This window comes from Anas acuta, chromosome 29 (genome assembly GCF_963932015.1).
Source record: "Anas acuta chromosome 29, bAnaAcu1.1, whole genome shotgun sequence".
Classification (NCBI taxonomy): domain Eukaryota; kingdom Metazoa; phylum Chordata; class Aves; order Anseriformes; family Anatidae; genus Anas; species Anas acuta.
The window spans coordinates 1,749,764-1,769,587 of NC_089007.1; the positions used below are offsets into that span (position 1 = coordinate 1,749,764).

A 19,824-nucleotide genomic window follows, 5' to 3' on the forward strand; every position below is an offset into this window, starting at 1 on the left:
GGCTGGGGGGGGGGGGGGGGGGGGTTGAGCCCTGCCTGAGACCCCTGGTGAGACTCCCGGGGGGGGCCCAGGCGAGGCTCCCAGGAGCAGGACAGGGGCTGGGGTCGGCCCCACGCAGCCCCCAGCCACCCCAAACCCCCCCTTGGCTGGGGGGCGAGGCAGGGGGTGAAGGCAGCATCCAGGGGACATCACAGGGGGTGCCCGGGGGGGGGGGTCTGCTGTGGGGTCATGGTGCTGGGGGGGTCTGAGGATGGACCCGAGGCAGGGCGAGGGCCTGGGAGCCCCAGTAGGGTGCTGGGTGCCCCCTGCCCAGGGCTGCTGGGGGGGGGGGGGCTGGCGAGGCTGGGGGGCTGCTAAAGGGAACGTATGGGGCTGGCGGGGGGGCTGCATGGGGCGGGGGGGCTGCATGGGGCGGGGGGGCTGCATGGGGCATGCACCAGCGCTGCCCTCGCCTTTCTCTGGCTCTCGCCTTCATTCCGCTCCCTCTCCCTGTTCCTCGTTTCCCCTTTACCTTTTATTCATTTTCTCTCCACACGTACACGCGTTCCTGCAATGTCCCCCTCCGTGTGTCCCCCCCCTTGCAGCCTGCGCTTGCCCCCCAGCCCTGCTGCTACCAAAACCCCTGCCGGTGGCTTCCCGGGGAAGACAAGGAGATAATAACGGTGCTCGCAGTGAGCGCAGCAATAACGGGGAGTGCTGGGGGGGGGGTCCCTGCAGAGCTTGGGGGGGGCGAGAACACCTGGGGGACCCTCTGTGAGCCTCGAGCCCCCCAGAACCACGAGCACATGCGTGTGCGTCTGCGTGCGTGCGTGCACACGCATGCACATCTGTATGGACACGCGTGTGCATGCGTGTGCACCTGCGTGCACACGTGTGCAAATCTGCGTGTGCCCAGCTGCACGCACACGCGTGCACATCTGCGTGCAACACGGGGCCTGTGGCCAGCCTGCAACGCTGGGGGGGGGGTTGCAAAGGCTGGGAGGGGGGCTTTGCACGCTCCAGGGTGTGCACGGCACCCTGGGGGTGCAGGGGGGCACCTGCGGGCTGTCCCCCCCCCCCAAAACACTCCCTCCCGTAGGGGGGTCCCCATCCCCGCTGGGGGCTGTGGGGGGGGGCGAGAAGGGCAGGGGGGAGGTAGGCAGAAGGAAGGTGAGCAGGGGAGAGGTGGAGAGGGGGGGTACGCACGACCCCCCCCCGCACCACCCCATGCAGTGACCCCCCCCGGGAGAGCCTCTTGGGTGGGTTGGGGGGCACCGGAGCTGCTCCCCCCTCCCTGGGGCTGCTGCTGCCGCTCCCCGGTGCCGGTGCCGGTGCCCCCCCCTCCCGGGGCGGGAGGGGAGGGGGGGGCTTGGGGAGGGGGGGTGGGGGGGGGGCCGGGATTGGCGCTGCGCCGCGGAGGCGCCGCCCGGCCCCAGCAAGTCTCCAACTTTCTTCCCGCCGCCCCTCGCCGCCGCCGCCGCCCTCCCGGAGCCCCGGAGCCCCGGCGAGCCCCGCGATGCTCCGGTGCCGCCTGCCCCTGCTCGGGCCCTGGCTGCTGCTGCAGGTACCGGGCGGCAAAGTTGCTGCCTCCACCCGGGGGGGGGGTGGGGGTAAGGGGGGGGGGAGATATTGCCGGTGGGGAGCGGGGTGGGGGGGCTTTAACCGGGGAGGGTGACGCGTGATGCTCGGGTAAAATTTGGGGGAGAGGGAGAAAATTCTGGGGAGGAAGGGAATTTTGGGGAGGGGGGGTTGAGGAATTCTGGGGAGGGGGGGGTGAAATTGAAATTTTGGGGAGGGGGAATCCTGGCGCCCGGGGTGCAATTCGGGCCCCGGGGGGGGGCCGTGCGGTCACGGGAGGGGTCGGGCGGTCACCGGGATTTGGGATAGTTACGGGGGGGTGGGGGGGGGGCGATCACGGCGGGGGGGTGTTGCAAGGAGGGGAATAAGAGAGTTGTGCGGCGAGGTGGGGGGGGGGGGGCACCAGGCAGGGATTGCACATCGGGGGGGTCCGGCTCGCCCCAAGTTGGAGAGGGCTCGGGGCTGTCCCGGGCTCCGCGCTCGGACCCCGGGCGGAGTTGGGGCCGGGGGGGAGTCGGGGGGGGCAAAAATTCACGGTCGGTCCCGCCGCCGTGAATTCACCCCCCCGGGCCCCCCCCCACCCCGCTGCAAAGCGCGGAAGGCGCCGTCTGGCAGGTGCGGGGGGGGGCAGCGAGACACGCGAGACGGAGCCGGGTGTAAGCGTGGGGGCGGCCACGCGTGGGGGGGGTCGTGTCCGCCCCCCCCTCCCCACCAGCACGCCGTGGGGTGCTCATGGGGGCAGTGGGGCACGATCTTGCAGCGGGGGGAGGGATGAAGACCCCCCCCCCCCCGGGGACAGGGGGTGCAGGGGTGTCCCCCCCCCAGCAGGCATAGGGGGTGTAGGGGGGGGGCGAGTGGTGACAGCACCCGCAGCGGGGACACCTCGGTCCTGTCCAGCTCCAGCTGCATCTCAGCCCCTACCTGTACTGGGGGGGACTGGGGGGGGCATATTCCTCCCCCCCCCCCCAGCTGGGGCATCTACCTCAGACTCTGCCCCTTTTCCTGCCTGAGGAGGGGCTGCAAATTCAGCGCCCCCCCCCCCCAGCACTGTGATGCTTGCAGCAATATCCCCTGTCCTGAGAACTGGGAGCTCCCCCCCCCCCCGAAGCTGCTCACCCCTGGGTGCCCCCCCCCGGCACCCCCCCTCTGCACCCGGCCGTGCTCTCCCCCCCACCGCAGGGCTTGGGGCTCGAAGCCACCTCTGGATCCGGTGGTCATGAAGAGGGGAGGGGGGAGGGTGATTTGTGCCCCCCCCCAGCCCTGCCGTGAGGAGGGGGGGGGGGGTGCAGGCTGAGTGCCCGGCGGCTCTGATTTCCTGACACTCCATTTTTACTTTCCGTGTTTCATGAATAAAATCAAACGAGTCAATTCCCTCCCGGGAATTGGATGCACATCAGGGACCCCCCCCCCCCACACACACACGCATAACCCTACCCCCCCCCCCCAGGCAAAGGCTCCCGCAACTTGTCTCTCGCTGGCGTGCTCTTTCCCTGCACGTCCATATATATAAATGTATAGAGAGAGCCGTGTGTGTGTCTGCATGTGGGGGTGGCTCTGTGTGACCCCCCCCCTCCCCGTGTCCATCTAACGCAGAGCATCTGTCGGTGCTGGAGCTGCTTCAAGACAAATGGTTTTGTTTTGATGAAATCAGGAGCAGGGCGCTGCCCCTGTCCCCCCCCCCTCCCTGCCTGCAAACACCAGAATGGGGCTGGGGGGGGGGGGCAGATTTAGATGGGGGGGGGGATGAGGTGTGGGGCCCGTCTTATGGGGTGGGTGCGCAGGTGTGGGAGCCTCTCGCTGTATGCGGAGCCCCCGGACCCTCGGTGTTGCATGGGGTGGGTTGCAAAAAGGGGCTGGGGGCTGCAGGGTGCGTCACCACCCCGAGGGGCACAAGGCAAGGAGGTGCCCCCCCCCCACACCCCTGCTGCCCTCTGGGCCCATTGGGGAGAAAGTTTTCAGCCCTCGCTGGGCGCAGCCAGCAGCCTGGGGAGTGGGGGTCCTGCTTGTGGCCCCCCCCCGGCTGCCACCCTGGAGCCCAACACCCTGCATCTGCACTGGGTGGGGGGGGGCAAAAGCAGCTGCAGCCCCCCATGGGGGGGGCACGTGGCGTGTGGTGGGGTGTGCTCACTGCATACCTGGGGCACCCCAGCCCCACTTGGGGTCTTCGTGAGCACTCTTGGTGCAGAAAGGACGGACCCGGACCCCTGGGGTGCCCCCCTGTCCGTCCCCCCCCCCCATTGTGCCTGTGTGTCCCTGCCAGGGGTCTGTCCGTCTGCATCTACCCACTGGGGTGGTGGCCGTGCTCGCCCAGCCTGGTGTGGGCCTGTCTCTGTAGGTTGTCCCTGTGTCCCCCCCCCCAAAGCCATGGCCCTTTGGGGCTGCTTCCCTCCGGGATTCGCCTTCTCCTTGCCCCTGCCCGGGTGCAGGACGGGGCAGGTGGGAGCGCTGCCACCCCCCCCCCCCCCCAGATCATCATCCTCCTTCCACCTTTTGTGGGAAGCTCCTTCACGTCCGTGCATTGAATTTTTTTTCTAGGCATCGGGTGTTAAATTTGGGGGGGGCCCTTGGCAGTGGGAGAAACCGTGCGGGATGGGCTGGGCAGAGCTCTCGGGTGCTTCCTGCGGCCGTCCTTGGGCTCCGGAAAGGAGCAGCCGTCATTTTGCAGAGGAAAAGTGCCCGTCCGGCAGCTTTTTGGGGTGCCAACCCCAGCTCCAAACCGAGCCGTGGGCAGGAACAGGAATCTTGGGGACAGTTGGGACGCCCGGGTCCCCACTCTGGCTGTGGGGTCCCCATGTCCCTGCCTGGCTGCGTGCACCCCGTGAGGCACCTGGAGCGCTGCCACCAGGTTTTTCCTTCCCGAATTAACCCTTCCCCCGAAAATCCTGCCTTGTGGCCGTGCTGGCAGCGAGGCCGGTGCAGGGGGTGCTCTGGGAAACTCACCCCCTTGCGGTCCCTTCCCCTTTGCTGTCACCCGAGAGCTGTCACACGGCCGCGGGGCTGCGGGCTGACAGATGGCCTTGGCAATAAGCAGCTGCCGACAGCCCTTTTGGTGCAAGGACACCCCCAACTCCCCCCCCCCCCCAAACCCCTTCCCCCAGCTCTTATTAACGGGGAGAATTTCACCCTTCTGTGGCTCACTCCTCCCCCCCCCCCCCAATTTCCTCCCTCCAGTTTGTTTCTTAAGCCAAAACCAGCCGGAGAGCAGGCTTCAGAGAGCACCTTTCCAAGTGGGGTAAGTGTGAGGCATTCCCACCCCCCACCCCCCCTTTAATTTTGGGGCTGTGTAGGGAAGAGCTGATGCAGGTGTTGCCGTTGGCGTCGAGCAGCCTGTGCTCGCGGTCCCCTCGCTTGCTGGGTGACTCACCCCGTCCCCAGCAGCCGCAGCATCAAGGGGAGGGAAGAGGGAATTTTGGGGAGGGCGTGAGACAGCTCTGGGGACGGGAACCTGGGCCCCCCAGGGCGCTTTGCTGGAGAGGTGGCTGCAGATTGTGGGGATCGGATGCGGGACCCTCCTGTCCCAGTGGGGCCGGGCATGGGGCTGCCAGCAGCTGGGGGTGGGGGTGCGGGGGGGGGATGGCACCGTTCCCATCAGGTGCTGGCAAAGGGGGGGAAGGCGCCGTAGCCCCCCCGTGCCAGGAGTATCGGCTACGTGTGATTTTGGCTGGCAAGGTCCCGTTTGCACCCAGCAGGGGCGTTTTCCCACCCAAAGTGCCGTCCCGTGTGTCTTGGCTTAGGGTCAGGGGCTTGGCTGAGACCCAGCAAACTCAACTCACCCCCAGCTCCAAGGCACCGAGAGCCCCTCACCATGGCTGCGCGGGGACAGCCAGCACTGGGACACCCCCTTTGTGTGTCCCCCCCCCCCTTTCCCCGGGGTCAGGTCCGGGAGCCTCCTGCCCTGCTGCTGCCTCCCCTCTCCCTGCAGCCTCCGCAGCCCCAGGTGAGGCTGGAGGACAGAAATGGGGACGGGGCAGGGGGACGGCGCCGGGGGGGGGCCCTGAGAGCTGCAGGGGTCGGTGCCGCACGGCTCCGTGCAGCTCCCGCGGCTCCCCCGAGCCGCCTGGCTTTGCAGCGGGTGTTGTGTGCTCAGCATGGCTGAGCTAATCTATCGCCAAACAAACACGCGCTGTTATTCCGAAAGAAGGTTTCCAAGCGACTCATTTCCCTTTTTTTAATAACTCTTCCCAGTGGTGCCCTTTGCACCCTGAGCTGGGAGATTCAATAAGGCTGGAGCCTGGAGCGTGGCGCTGCTCAGCCTCCTGCTGAGGGGGGGCTGGTAGCAGTTGGAGGGGGGGGCAGCACCCTTGGGTGCCCCCCAGCCAGACCCATTCCTGTTCAGCTGCCTTGTTTTGGTTGAGGGGTCTGCTTTATTGCTTCCCCCCCCCCCCCTCCCCGCCTTGTTTCTAATTGCCACTTGTCTGCAGGGTGCTGGCGCGGGAGCGGGGGACCCAAACCGAGGCACCCACGGGCGCTTCCTGCCACAGCATCCCTCCCCGAACACCGCTGGCCTGCCACTAATCACACCCGGACCAATTAACACTCCCAGATTAATGATTTATACCCCCACCCTCCAGCATCAACACCTCCCTGGGAGCTCATCCCAGGGCACCGAAGCCCTCACGGGCGCTGGCACAACCCGGGGTGGGGGGGCAATGGTGTGCCAAGACCCCGGTGTGCTGAGACCCCGGCAGCGCCATCCTCCTGCCCCCCCGCCTGCCCTGGCCGAGCTCCAGCATCTTTGAAGAGCTGCCTGGCTCAGCCTTCGCGCTCGGGCGCTGAAGGTAAATGGCCCAGGAAAGATGAAGCTTCCTCTCCAGCCGCTTGGATTGCTACTGAAGAAATAATCACGTCCCTGTGCCCGTGTTCCCCCCGCCCTCCCTGCTTTTTTTTTTTTCTTTCTTTCTTTCTTTCTTTTTTTTTTTTTTTTTTCCTTCCTGATCACTGTTGCAAAAGGAAAGTCATTGTGGAAATGAGCGCCCAGCCTGCAGAAATGATCGGCTGCAAAGAGCCTGCGGGGACCTGCACTTGGAGTGGGATTAATTTTCCCCTCCCCAAATTAATCCCCCCCCCCCCCCCTCCCTCCCCAGCCCTTGTTCCTTGGACGGGGGCTGCCTGCTGCTGCAGCCCGGCGTGCAGCAGCCCCCGCTCGCTGCTTTTGCTGTGGCTGGCAGCACGGGGGCAAGGAGCCTCCGAATTCTCCTCTGCCAATTCTGGCACCAGCGGAGGCACCTCCAGCCTCGGCTCCTGGTGGGGCGCAGCGATGCTCCGCATCCCTTCGCCTTACACCTGCTTGAGGCCGGCAGCCTGGGCAGGTCGGGGGGTGGAAATCAATCTGAATCCAGCCCCAAAGGGCGCAGAGGGGCTCTCGGAGGACAGGGGGCTGCCCCGCTGCTTTGGGTGGGACTGCCCAAGGGTCTCCCAGCGGGTCGGCATCGACCACTGATAGCGGGGAGGGTGTGGAGGGGAGGGCGGCCGTGCCCTGCTGCTGCTCCTCCCAAGGAGAATAAATCCTGGGTGGCCCTGGGAAAGCAGTGGGTGGCGGACAGGGGGGGCACCGAGCCCCCTGCCGTGTCTGCGTCCCCACCGAGGGGACCTGGAGTTTGCCCCCCCCTCCACGCTGACCTTCGCGCAGGACCCGTCTCGTGGGGAGGGGGGTGCGGAGCAGCGGGGGGGAAGGGGCTGGAAATGCAATTTATGATCCCGCCTGATAAGATCTTATAAAATTTCCCGGGCACACTCGAAATTACATTTCCATAGCTCAGGAGAAGCGATCTCCTCGCACGCCGATACCTGCCACTTTTATGGCTACATTTATTGCAATAATAAAGTGAAATGGTGAGGCAAGGGGGGGGGGGGGGGGGGAACAGGCCAGGGGGGAGGCAGCTGGGCAGAACCGGGGGGCTGAGTCCCTGTGGGCCTGGGAGCCCTCTGCTTTGGGGGGACATGGGGGGAGCCGCCCCCTCTTTGCAGCCCCCTGAAAATCCTCTCCCGCTGAAGAGCCAGGGCAGCTCCGGAGGGGTCAGGCAGGGCAGGAGCCAGGGAAAATGAGGGAGAGCCACGAGGGGGCACTTGGGCATCCTGGCTGGGCCTCGCTGGCTCACCGGGGATGCTCAGATGCCTGCCTCAGTTTCCCCGCGTGCCATCCTGACCGGCTGACCGCACCCTGTAACATGCCCCGGTGCCTTGTTCCCCCCCCCGAGCCTTGGAAGCTTGTCCTGAGCCCCCGGTGCTGTGTGGCCCCCGCTCTCCTTGTGCCCCCCAGTGCTGCCGTCCCCCCCCCCAGCACTGAACCCCTGCTGGGTGCCATCTCCATCGCCTCCGAGCCCCTCGGCACTGCAGCTCCGTCCCTCCCCGCCACCCTCTCTCCAGCTCCTTGGTGCGCGGCCGCCTGCGCCCCCCTCTCCCCCTTCCTGCTCCGTTTATCTCCTCATTTTCTCATTCATTCTCTTTTCTTCCTTGAGTCCAATGAGTCACACAAGCCCTGAATCCTTTGCCTTGTGCTGTCTCCTCCCTTCTATTATATATTTTCCTTTGCTCTTAACAGCACTTTTCTTTTCCAGCCGGGGGGGGGGGGGGGGGGGGGGGGAGGATGGGGGTGTACATTTTTCCCTTCTTCCCCCCCCCCCAGCCACATACCAGCTCCTGTCTCACCAAGAAGCCCTTAAAAATAATAAATAAATAAAACAGCAGCTGAGAAAAGAAAAGGCAGGAAACGAATGACAGGGAAAAGGAACCAAAACGAAAGAAAGAAGAAGAAGAGGGAGAAAAAAAAAAAAAAAAAAAAAAAAGTCCTACTCGGGCTATGAAATATTTATTAGCCAGCGCGTGCCGAGCGCGTTAATAAAGCCGCAGCATTTGCATATGTGTTCCGTCTGAGAGCAGAGAGGTGTCTGCTTGGGGGTGAGTGGAGAGGTGGCGGTGGGAGGCAGCCCCCTCCCGGCCCCGCGAGGCATTGGGCACCTTCGTCACCGGCTGCGGGGGTGAGGCCACCGCGGGCCACGTAGCGGGAGCTGGGCGCTGCCTCGCGGGTACCTGCAGCTGCAGCCAGGGCGGGGGGTGTCAGCGGTGGTTTTGGCTCTGGGAGCTGCTCTGGGCTCTTTTACCCGGCGGTGAGCCCACCGGCGAGCCCACCGGCCCTCCTGCTGCCTGCGGGTCCTGCGCCCTGCGCCCCTCCCAGCCAGAAATGAGGCAGAGGCCGGGGGATCGGTGTGGCCATCAGCTGCGTGCGCTGAGCTCATGTCCAGGACAGCTCGTCTACCATTGCTTTTCTTTGCAGGCGTGTGCTGAGATGTCCCCCCCCCAACCTGCCCAGTGCCCTGCAGCCCTCACCGCTGTCCCCTCCCCATGCACACCCTGCTCGGCTGCGCACCCCTGCAGCCCCCTGGCTCCCCTTGCGCTGTCCCTGTGCCCTTGAGCTCTCACCACTGGCAGAGCAGCAGCCTCCAGCACAGGCTCCTTCTTCCTCACCAGCAGGGACACAGAGCTGGGCTGGGGCTCAGCTTGCGGGGGCAGCCCCCAGCTCCTGCCCACACCCCTGGCCCTAGCCCGGGGGTGCCAGCAGCAGGCTGACTCCTTGCGCTCACACCGAGGAGCTGCTGCTGCGCGTGGGTGCCCGTTGGCTGCCTTCTGCGCACCCACGAGGCTTGGGGTGAGCCACGGCCACGCTCTGGGGCACTCAGCGTGCAGCAACGTGACCGTTCTCACCCTGGGGGGGGGCACACGAACACACGCACCGAGGGGCGGTGTCTCACCGGCAAAGCACCGCCGCAGAGCCTCACTTCGTGTGTGCGCGTGTAACCGTGCACGCGTGCGCACGGAGCTGCACCTAAGGGTGTGCAGGGCACGTGAAGCCATTCGTGCACACTCAGCAGGATGCGTGCACGCCAGCAGCCGCAGGCATTTGTTGCGCTCGTCTACACCCTCGGTGCAGGTGTGCGCTGGGATGTGCTGGCGCTGGGAGACGTCTTTGACGCACACCTGTTGGCACCCGCAGACGTGCGCAGCGCGCACAGACACGGGCACCCGCACGCCTCCCCTGCTCCCTCCCCACCCGCAGCCGCTGGGTGTGCGTTGCACGCCCCGGCACGCACAGGTGCATGCTCGGGTGCCTCTCCGCAGCCTGGCAGAGCCTGCCGCGGCACCGCGGCACCCTGCCACCGCATTAGCACCCGCGCAGCGCCCGCGAGATAAATGGGAGCTGTCAGAAGCACCTTGTTTGCTGCTAACCTTTGGAAATGCCACACCGCCCCAGGCTGCGCCGCGCGGGGGGGAGCGGGCCCGCAGGGATTGTCGCTCACCACCTCCAATTAATCTCTTTGCACTAACGAAGGCAGTAGGGTGACAGGGGGGAGACCGGCTTGACCCCGGGCCCACAGGGAGAGCTGGGGAGCCCAACCCACGGAGCAGTGCCTGCTCAGCTGACGTCCCTCCGAGACTGGGGTCAGGATGGCTGCAGGGATGTCAGAGGGGTCCAGGACCACTGGGGTGGGAGCCTGTGCTTCGAGGTTGTACCCCATTAGACAGGGCCCCAATCTTGGGGTGCTGCTGCAGGGGCACTGGAGCTCATTCCCCCCCCTGTCCCCAGCAGTCCCCCCTGCATTGCTCTGCTCCCCTCCGCCAAGGTGACCGCGTGTCTCAGGGGAGCTGCTGACGGCGCTTGGCTTTGCCAGCAAATGGGATGTGAGCGGCCATCACGGCCGGCCCTGACAAGCCAAATTGATGCCGGCACCGGGAGCCTTCCCAGTCCCTCCGCAGCCGCCCCCAGCCCTTCCCGCATCCTTGCCCGGTTGCTTTTGCACATGTAGAACCTAACACGGGGGCCTGCAGACACGTGGCGAATGCACAGAAAAGTGCACGGGGAGCTCGGGAGCAGCAGCAGCAGCGTGTAACGCCGTCGGAGGGTAACGAGCAGATGCAGGAGCACACGCGTGAATAACAGCGAAACCCAAGCGACCCCGAGCCACGTGCACGCGTGGCGTGCCGCAGCTGGGGCGGCCGCAGCGGGACGAGGCCCTTTCCCCTTCCCCCCCCCCCCCGCCTACATCCATCCCAAAGGCTCATGTGCACGTGTGCGCATGCTGCACCCCACCACTAACAAGCAGGAACATTAATATTTAAAGCGAGGTGTGCGTGGGACCTGCCCTGAATGCTGACAGCACCGGCAGGGTGCAGAGGGGTGACCTTGGCTCCCCTCGGCCGCTGCTGTGGAAGATGCTCGCTATGGCCAGGCTCCGAGCCACCCCCCCAGCCCACTTTGCCCCCCCCGGCCAGGGGAGCTGCACCAGAGGGACTGCGGGCAGAAGGGGTCTGCGCCGCGCTTGTGCCGCAATCGATAGCCCCGGCTGCGTCGGCAGTGGCAGCCCTGCTCTGCTATTCCCTTTCATCCCTGGCTCCCCCAACATCCCAGGTTCCTGGGGAGGGAATGGGGGCTTGGGGGGGGGGGGGGGTGGCAGCCTGGTCCCCACCTGGAGAGGCTGTGGGATGAGCTGGGGGGGCCAGAATTTCCCCACTGCATCCCATCACTTCCCCATCCCCAGCGCATCGCCATCACGCCCCCATCCTCATTATGCCATCCCCATCTGACCCCTCTCATTGAGGAGATGAATTGGGAAGGGAAACTGAGGCAGGGGGAGGAGGTCTTGGTGGAGAGACCCCAGGCATCCTGCCTCTCAGCTCCAAATGGAAGGGGAGTGCAGAGCTGAGAAACCTCCAGAAAGGTTTGTGGGGCGTGGATGATGCGTGGCTACGTGCAGACCCCCACAGGTGCAGCCCCCGCACTGCCCCTGGCCCCTCTCTGATGGTTCAGGTGGGTTTGGGGCCATACATCAGGTGCTGCCACAACCCCCCCCCGGTGCTCATTCCCTGGTGACTGATTTTCTGCATGGCACAAGGAGGAGGCCACTGTCCCCACGGGGTGACACGGGGGCTCCCAGGGCTGTTGGATAGGATATGTGCTAGCAGGGGATTAATGGTGGGAGGGCAGCTGGGGTGGAGGGGAAGCGGGGTCCTGCTGGGGAGGCCGTGCCCACCCCGAAATGGCTCTCTGCCAGCTGGAGGGGGCTGGGGGCTGCCCTTCTCCCCCCTCCCCCAGTTCCCTCTCCATCTCACGGTCCTGCCGCGCTCCCTCCCTCTCTCCCTGGCTGGTAACGGCACCCGGCTTTGAAGCTGCGTTGAAATATAGATAAGGGCGAACGCGGCAGCCGTGCTCAAAGAGAGATTGGAGAGGGAGCCAGGGGGATGGCCGGGCCAAGCGGGGGCCTACGGGGATGCTCGGCGCAGCCTCACACCACAGCGCAACCCCTGTCCGCACGGGCTCAGACCTCGCAGACTCATCTCCTGCCCTGCCCACGGACCCAGGGCTCAGCGCCCCCCGCCCGGGGCTCCCCTCACCCGGCTCCCCACGCAGGGGCTCGTCCATCAGCCGGTCCTGTGCACTCCTGGCGGCGTGGCGCAGGCGAGACCCGGCACGTCAGGGCAGATTTATGGGCTCAGCCCAGCACAAGCAGCAGGAAGGGGATCGGGCAGCGGAGCCAAGAGGTGGCAGCACCCAGCCTGTGCCATCCTTCACGGTGGCCAGCAGAGACATGACCGCACGCACAGCCCCAGGTGGCTGCAGGGAGTGTGGGGACACTGGGGTTTGTCCCTCCCTGGTGGGGGCCCACGGGAGGTGCCCACAAGGCGTGCAGCAGTGCTGAGCCGTGCTGGTGGTGTTGCAGGACTGCGGTGCCAGGATGAGACCCCAGCAGCCTCCCCCCCCCACACCTTAGCCCTTCCAGCTGGCGCTTCCACTCGCTGTCCTCCTCCTCCTCCTCCTCCCCACATCCCCTTCGGGAAACAGGTCAGTGTCCAGATCAAAACCTGCCAGCACAGCCCAGCACCTGCCAGCTCGCAGCGACAGTGATTGACGAGGCCGGGGCGGCAGGAGCAGCGTTGTGTGCACCGGGAGCAGCTGGCAGGGCGCGAGGGGCACGCCAGGTGCCAAGCCAGGAGCAGCCAGAAAGAGGGACAGGGGGGAGGCAGGCGGGCTCAGACAGGGGGGATGTTCAGACACGGGAGATGCTCGGATGTGGGACATTGGATATGGGGGCCCAGGGTAAGGAGATGCCGGGTTGCTGCCTTGCTTTGCCATGACAGGAGAGGTGCTGCCCCTCCTCACCCTGCTGGGAGCCTGTGCCTGGGGCCCTGGTCCCGTGGTGGTGCTGGTGCAGGGATGTTTTAGCTCTAGCTTTTGCTCCCCCCCCCCCTCCACTGCCCATCTTTTCTGCTTTAGATGCAGGTTCCCTCCCCTGGCAGAATACAGAAAGTGCCCTCCCAGCAGGGCGAGGGGGACCCGCTTGTTCCTTACGTGTGCCCCTCTGCAAACAATGCACCCCACTCTTCATCTGCGTCCGCCCCGGTGCAATTATCCTGGAGGGCGGAGCAGCCACTGAGCAGCCTGGCGGGAGTCTCTGTAATTTCAGCTGCAGATCAGAGGCGCTGGGTAATGCAATTAGGCTTCCCTGGCAGGCGGTGCGGGGCTCCGCTGCCTCCCCCTCTCTGTGCATGCTGCTGCCCCTCATCCCCCTGTTTTAATAGGCTCAGATAAAGCGGGGCAGGCAATAACAAATTGCCCAGCGCCCCGCTTCTTCCCATCACGGGGACATGGGTGATGCTGGGGAATCGGTCCTGGCTGCTGCTGTGTGTCTGGTGAAGGCTGGTGCAGGGGGATGCGGGCAGCGTGAAGCCCTGCTTGGACCTGGGCTTGGCTGGGGCATGGTGGACAGGAGGGGCCCTGGGAGCAGGATGGGTGCAGGAGGGATGCAGGGTGCAGGAGGAGAGCACAGTGCAGGAGGGATGCACGGTGCAGGAGGAGAGCACGGTGCAGGAGGAGAGCACGGTTCAGGAGGGATGCACGGTGCAGGAGGACATGGTGCAGGAAGGATGCACGAGGACACAGCCCAGGAGGGATGCACGGTTCAGGAGGGCATCGCGCAGGAGGGATGCAGGGTGCACGAGGACAGCACAGTGCAGGAGGGATGCATGGTGCAGAGGAGGGATGCACGGTGCAGGAGGGATGCACATGTGGGGCCAGGCAGGAGGATGATGGAGGGGAGGCAGCACGCAGTCGTGCAGCCTCTGCCCTCTTTCCCCAGACTGTGTGCGCTGAGGGCCACATCGCCAAGACCCTCGGGTACCTGGAGCTGGGCACCTCTGGCCTCCTCAAGGATGTCCCCTATGGCACCCTAAAGCCCCCGATGCTCGACCCCGGGCGGCTGATGCCGGCTGAGCTCCCCCGGGGCGCCGGGCAGCCCCTCGGTGCAGCGCAGAGCCCCTGGGACTGGCAGAAGAACGGGACGGCCGGGGAGCTGCTGAGCCCCCGTGCCCGGCGCAAGCCCTCGCTCAAGTCCAGCCGCACCAAGAAGATTTTCGGCTGGGGCGACTTCTACTTCAACATCAAGACGCTCAAGTTCAGCCTGCTGGTGACGGGGAAGATCGTGGACCACATCAACGGCACCTTCAGCGTCTATTTTCGCCACAACTCCTCCAGCTTGGGCAACGTCTCGGTCAGCATCGTGCCCCCCTCCAAGGCGGTGGGCTTCGAGGTACTGGTGCCGGCGCCCCCGCCACCCCCTCGCCTGCCCCCCCAGCAAAGCACCCTACCCGAGGGGCGCCCGGCCAAGGCCCTCAATTGCCACGTGGAGTACGAGAAGACCAACAGGGCGAGGAAGAACAAACCCTGCCTCTACGACCCCTCCAAGGTGTGCTTCACCGAGCACACGCAGAGCCACGCCGCCTGGCTGTGCGCCAAGCCCTTCAAGGTCATCTGCATCTTCATCTCCTTCCTCAGCATCGACTACAAGCTGGTGCAGAAGGTCTGCCCCGACTCCAACTTCCAGCACGAGAAGCCCTACTTCGGCTGACGGCCGGGGAGCACCGAGGCGGGTGGGGAGGGGGCTCCTGCACGGGAATTTGGGGGCTGCCTCCCCCCTGCCACCCCATTGTGGCCAGGCTCAGCCCCCCGCGCGTGGGCTCTGTCCCGGCAGGTCCCGGGCTCGGTGCCCACGTCTGGGGGCAGCCGGGCTGTGCGTACACGGTGACACCCCCGGGGGGGTCCCCGAGCTGCTGGGGGTGGGGGGGCAGCACCCCGAGACACCCCCCCCGGGACCCCGCCCGCCGGGAGCGCCCTGCCCGCACCCGCAGTCTCCCGGGGGCCACGGGGAGAGGGTTCGGGGGGGGGGAGGGGGGTCCTAGTGCCCCGGAGGGGGCTTCTTGGGAATTTTTTTTTTTTTTTAAAGAAAAATGAAAACGGAGAAAAAAAAAATAAGTTAAAATATATATATATATAAAAGTAAAATGACAAAAATAAAAAGGAAAAAAAAATGGAAAAGGCTCCGTGCGGCGTGCCGAGCGGCCGATGGGGGGGGAAGGGGGGGGGGGCTCCGGTCCCGGGACCACCACCCCCACCCCCCTCTACGGTGGGAGGGGGCCCCCAGCCCCCGGGTCCCGGCGTGCCCCGCGGTACCGGCAGCCCCGCGCCCCGCCCCCCCGGGAGGCGGGGCAGGGACCGGGGACGGCACCGGGGGAGGGCACCGGGACCCGGCCGGGACCCGCCTGCAGCCGGCCGCGATGTGGCCTCTGCGCCTGGGCACGGTGAGACTGGGGGGGGGGGGGGGCACGGTGCCCTCGGGGGTCCCGGTGAGACGGGAGGTCACGGTGCTCGGGGGGGGGGTGCGGGGGGTCCTGATGGCCGGGCCCGGTGCTCGGGGGGGGGCCCGGTACAGGTTGGGGGGGGGGGGTGCAGGTGTCGGTGGGGGGGGGTCCCGGTGTCTGGGGGGATGAGGGGGAGATGTAGGTGGGGAGGGCGGTGAGGTGGGGGTGGGGGGGGATGTTCATGGGGCTCCCGGTGCTCGGGGGGGTCCCGGTGCTCGGGGGGGTCCCGATGCCTGCAGGGGAGTTGCGGTGCCCACGGAGGGGGGGGGGTGGGGGGGCTCCCGGTGCTCGTTGGGGGTCCCGCTGCTTGTGGGGGTCCCGCTGCCCGCAGGGGGTCCCGGTACGCCCCGCCCCCCCCCCTCTCCGCCCCCCATTTTCCTCTCGTCCCTCTCAGCCGTGCCCTTTACCCCCCCCACACACTCCCCCTACTCCACCCCCCTGCCCCGTGCCCCCCCCCCGCGACCTTCGCGTCCGTCCCAAAGTCCCCGGTCGCGGTGCCGACCCCGGGGGCAGCCGCCGGCCTTGGCCCCTGCCCGACGGGGCGGGCCGGGGGCGGCTCCGCGCTGTGCCCCACGCCGGGGGGGGGGCCGCGGCCCGGCGGGTGATGCAATGGGGCGGCAGCGGTTACATCACCCGGCACCGGGACGGGGCCGCACACGTGCGTGGGGACCCCCCCGGGCATGAAGCCGGCGGTGGGGAATGGGGCTGGGGGTGCTCGGGGTCCCCCCCCTCCAGCACACGTGCCGGGCTCCCCCAGGATCCGTGGGGTCCCCCCCCCGGCTGACCCCGTGGCTCTGCCGGTTGGAGTTGTGCACTGAGGGGTGCTGGGGTCCCGGCCCCCCCCGGCCCCAGGGGCTGGGGGTCCATCTGTCCTAGCATCCATCCGTCCGGGGGGCTGTCTGTCCTGGTGGCCCCCCCATCCCACCAGGTGCCCACGTGTACGCACGTGCGGCTCCCCTGCACGCACCCTCGTGTACCCTGCTCAAGCTCTGGCTATGGGCTGGGGTAGCCCCCGGGGGGGGGGGTCCCACTTGCCCACACCCACCCTGTGGGGTGCCAGCGGGAGCCAGAGCACCGGGGTCCTGCTCCTTGTGCTGCTGCTCACAGCTCCAAGGGTGCTTCGGGGGTATCGGGGCCTGGGAGCTGCCCGTGAGGGGTGGCAACCTCTGAGCCCCCCCCGTCCCACCCAGGCTCTGCAGCGATGCGCCCAGCTGGGTGCTGGCAGCTGGCGAGCGCAGCATGGCACGGCCGCGGCAGCAGCCGTCGGGCACCTGCCTGGCTGGACGGGGCAGGAGAGCCTTGCCGAGAGCGACCCCGAGATGTGGTCCCTGGTCCAGAAGGAGAAGGATCGGCAGTGCCGAGGGCTGGAGCTCATCGCTTCCGAGGTGGAGTAGGGGGTCCGAGGTGGGGTAGGGGGCGCTGGGAGCGGGGACGGCGGTGGTCCGTCTCCCACGAGCTGTGGCACCCCAACTCTGAGCCTCTTCGTCCCCAGAATTTCTGCAGCCGGGCGGCTCTGGAGGCCCTGGGCTCCTGCCTCAACAACAAGTACTCGGAGGGGTACCCAGGCAAGAGGTAAAAGGGGGGTCACGGGCTCTGGGCTTGGCCGGGGGGTGCTGGCAGCTTCAGGGGTCCTCCTGCAGTCGGTCTTCAGCTGCAGGAAGGGTCGCAGGGACCCCAGGGCCAGCAGGGGTGTACGGAAGGGAAGCTCTCCTCTCCCCCAAGGTCCCCAGTGGGGTTCGCAGAGGGGGATACCCTATAACCACCTCCTTTCCCCCCCCCCAGGTACTACGGGGGAGCTGAGGTGGTGGACCAAATCGAGCTGCTGTGCGAGCAGCGGGCTCTGGAGGCGTTTGACCTGGACCCTGCCCGCTGGGGCGTGAATGTTCAGCCCTACTCAGGGTCTCCGGCCAACTTTGCAGCCTACACAGCCCTGCTGCAGCCCCACGACCGCCTGATGGGGCTGGACCTGCCTGACGGGGGCCAGTAGGTGCCGGGGTGAGGCAGCTGGGAGTCTGCACCCCTTGGGGGGGGGTCCCAGCCTCATCCTGCACCTCTGCTTTCCCCCCACAGCCTCACACACGGGTACATGTCAGATGTCAAGAGGATCTCAGCCACGTCCATCTTCTTTGAGTCGATGCCCTACAAGCTCGATGTGAGTCAGGGGGTGGCTGGCTGAGCCCCAGCAGTGCCCCTGGGGTGCCCTAGCACCCTGCTGTCCCCTGTTCCACTGCCCCCGTGTGCTGTGTCCTCGTGCTGCGCGATGCTCTGCGGGCTCCGAGCTGCAAGGGGAGGTGTGCGTCTGTCATCTCGCTGTCTGTCCATCCCTTGCAGCCAGCCACGGGGCTGATCGACTACGACCAGCTGGAGGTGACGGCGCGGCTCTTCCGTCCTCGCCTTGTCATCGCTGGCACCAGCGCCTACGCCCGCCTCATCGACTACGCTCGCATGAAGAAGGTGCGGGGAGGCGGCGCGGTGCCACGGGGACAGGAGCCCTCGCCGCCCGGGTGCGGGCGCACCGCGGGGACGGGGCCAGCCCCTGACTGCCACGTCCCCAGGTGTGCGAGGAGGTGAAGGCGTACCTGCTGGCGGACATGGCACACATCAGCGGGCTGGTGGCCGCCAAGGCCATCCCGTCGCCCTTCGAGCACGCGGACCTGGTGACCAGCACCACGCACAAGACCCTGCGTGGCGCCAGGTGAGGCCGCATCCCGCTGCCACCCCTGGGGAAGGCTCCAGCGCCCCGTGGGGGTGCAAAGCAGTTGGATTTTCATGCTCTGTCTGGGGGCAGCCCCCAGACCTGGGGCAGGAGGGAGGGCACCCGGCAGGCCCAGAGCAGCGGGGTGATGGTGCTGGTGCTGCACTGGTGCAGAGGGGCCAGGCTGTGCTGGGAGGAGCAGCGCCGTGCTTTCTTGCCCACAGGTCAGGCCTCATCTTCTATCGCAAGGGCGTGCGCTCGGTGGATAAGAAGACGGGCAAGGAGACGCTCTATGATCTGGAGGACAGGATCAACTTCGCCGTCTTCCCCTCCCTGCAAGGGGGGCCTCACAACCACGCCATCGCTGCTGTAGCTGTGGCCCTCAAGCAGGTCTGCGGGGGGAGGATCCAGGGCTGGGTTGGGCTGTGCCAGGCCCCATGCTGATGGATGCGGTCTGTCCCCCCCCAGGCCAGCTCTCCTGCGTTCCGCCAGTACTGCCAGCAGGTGCTGAAGAACGCCAAAGCCATGGCACAGGCGCTGCTGCAGCGCGGGTACACCCTGGTGTCAGGTACTGCCTCCATCCTGGCCGCAGGGGACAAGGGGAAGGGCTCTGGAGGTGGCACAGAGGGAGCGGGGCTGCAGGGGGGCTGCAGGGGACAGGGGCTGTCACCACTCACCTTGTGTCCCTTGCTCCCCAGGTGGCACCGACAACCACCTGGTGCTGGTGGACCTGCGGCCCAAGGGCATCGATGGTGCCCGGGCTGAGCGGGTCCTGGAGCTCGTTTCCATCACGGCCAACAAGAACACATGCCCGGGGGACAAGAGCGCGCTCACGCCGGGAGGGCTGCGCCTGGGTGAGGGACAGGTCTTGTTCTGGGAAGGAGATTCCTGCCCCCACCCAGCCCCTTCCCAGGGGAGGGGTCCCCAGGTTGTCGTCTCTCCAGGACGTCTCCCTTCCCCTTCACCCCTCTTTGAGGACCCCTTATGGGAAGGGGTCTGGGAGCACTTCAGGGACCTTAGGAGCAGCTTGGTGGGTTTGGCTCCTGCTGGGTGTACCCCCCCGGTGCAGCTCACAGCCCTGACGTGTCCGTGTCCCTAGGGGCCCCCGCGCTGACCTCCCGCCACTTCCGCGAGGAGGATTTCCAGAAAGTGGTGGGATTCATCGATGAAGGCATAGCGCTGGCCCTGGATGTCAAGAGCAAAACCAGTGAGTTGGCAGGGCCCTGGGCTGTGGCTGCGAGTGGGCACCTCTGTTTGGGGCAGGATGGGGCTGCCGTGCCCCCCCATGCCCCTCTCACCTGCTCTCCCTCTCCCTTCTGCACCCAGGCAAGCTCCAGGAGTTCAAGACCTTCTTGCTGCAGGATGCGGAGACGCAGCGGCGCTTGGCAGAGCTTCGCCAGCGCGTGGAGACCTTTGCTCGTGCCTTCCCCATGCCTGGCTTCAGTGACCACTGAGGGGGGGGGGCTCTTGCCTCTCCTGCCAGGCCTGGACTCTGGGGCGAGGGGGAGCCGAACCCATCCCATGCATTCCCTGCTCTCCTTCGTCCCCACCAGCACCTCTGGGGCTGGGCACCTCCTCTCCCTAGGTGCCCCCCCATCTTGCTCAGTATTAGGGTATAGAGACCAACCAACCCCTGTGGGGTGGGACGGGACCAATCCTGGCTCCAGCCTCCTCCCTTCTGCCCGAGGAAGTCTTGCAATTTTCCTTGGGGGGTACGCTAATAAAAGTGGGGGCAGAGCCTGCCTGCCTGGAGGTGTGTGGGCTGTGCTGAGCTGGGGCTGGAGACGAGGGGAGGACGCGGCCAATGGCATCCCCAGGCCCCCATCAGCACCAGACATGGTCCCAGTGCCCCCAGTTGTCCCCTGTGTCCCTCTCCCCTACCCCAG

General features: G+C 66.6%; 2 protein-coding genes across 2 annotated transcripts; both read left to right on the top strand.

Moving 5' to 3' along the window:
• The first annotated feature begins 1,358 nt into the window (after nucleotides 1–1,358).
• NXPH4 (neurexophilin 4) lies at nucleotides 1,359–14,752 on the top strand. The gene is made up of 2 exons (XM_068663545.1): nucleotides 1,359–1,543; nucleotides 13,686–14,752. The coding sequence occupies exons 1-2, from the start codon at nucleotides 1,496–1,498 to the stop codon at nucleotides 14,451–14,453; spliced, it is 816 nt and encodes a 271-aa protein (XP_068519646.1). The 5' UTR covers nucleotides 1,359–1,495; the 3' UTR covers nucleotides 14,454–14,752.
• A 266-nt stretch (nucleotides 14,753–15,018) lies between these two features.
• SHMT2 (serine hydroxymethyltransferase 2) lies at nucleotides 15,019–19,690 on the top strand. Its single transcript, XM_068663536.1, has 12 exons — nucleotides 15,019–15,183; nucleotides 16,434–16,628; nucleotides 16,736–16,815; nucleotides 17,026–17,226; nucleotides 17,314–17,395; nucleotides 17,575–17,697; nucleotides 17,799–17,938; nucleotides 18,163–18,328; nucleotides 18,407–18,506; nucleotides 18,637–18,792; nucleotides 19,038–19,145; nucleotides 19,265–19,690. The coding sequence occupies exons 1-12, from the start codon at nucleotides 15,160–15,162 to the stop codon at nucleotides 19,390–19,392; spliced, it is 1,503 nt and encodes a 500-aa protein (XP_068519637.1). The 5' UTR covers nucleotides 15,019–15,159; the 3' UTR covers nucleotides 19,393–19,690.
• Nucleotides 19,691–19,824: the final 134 nt, after the last annotated feature.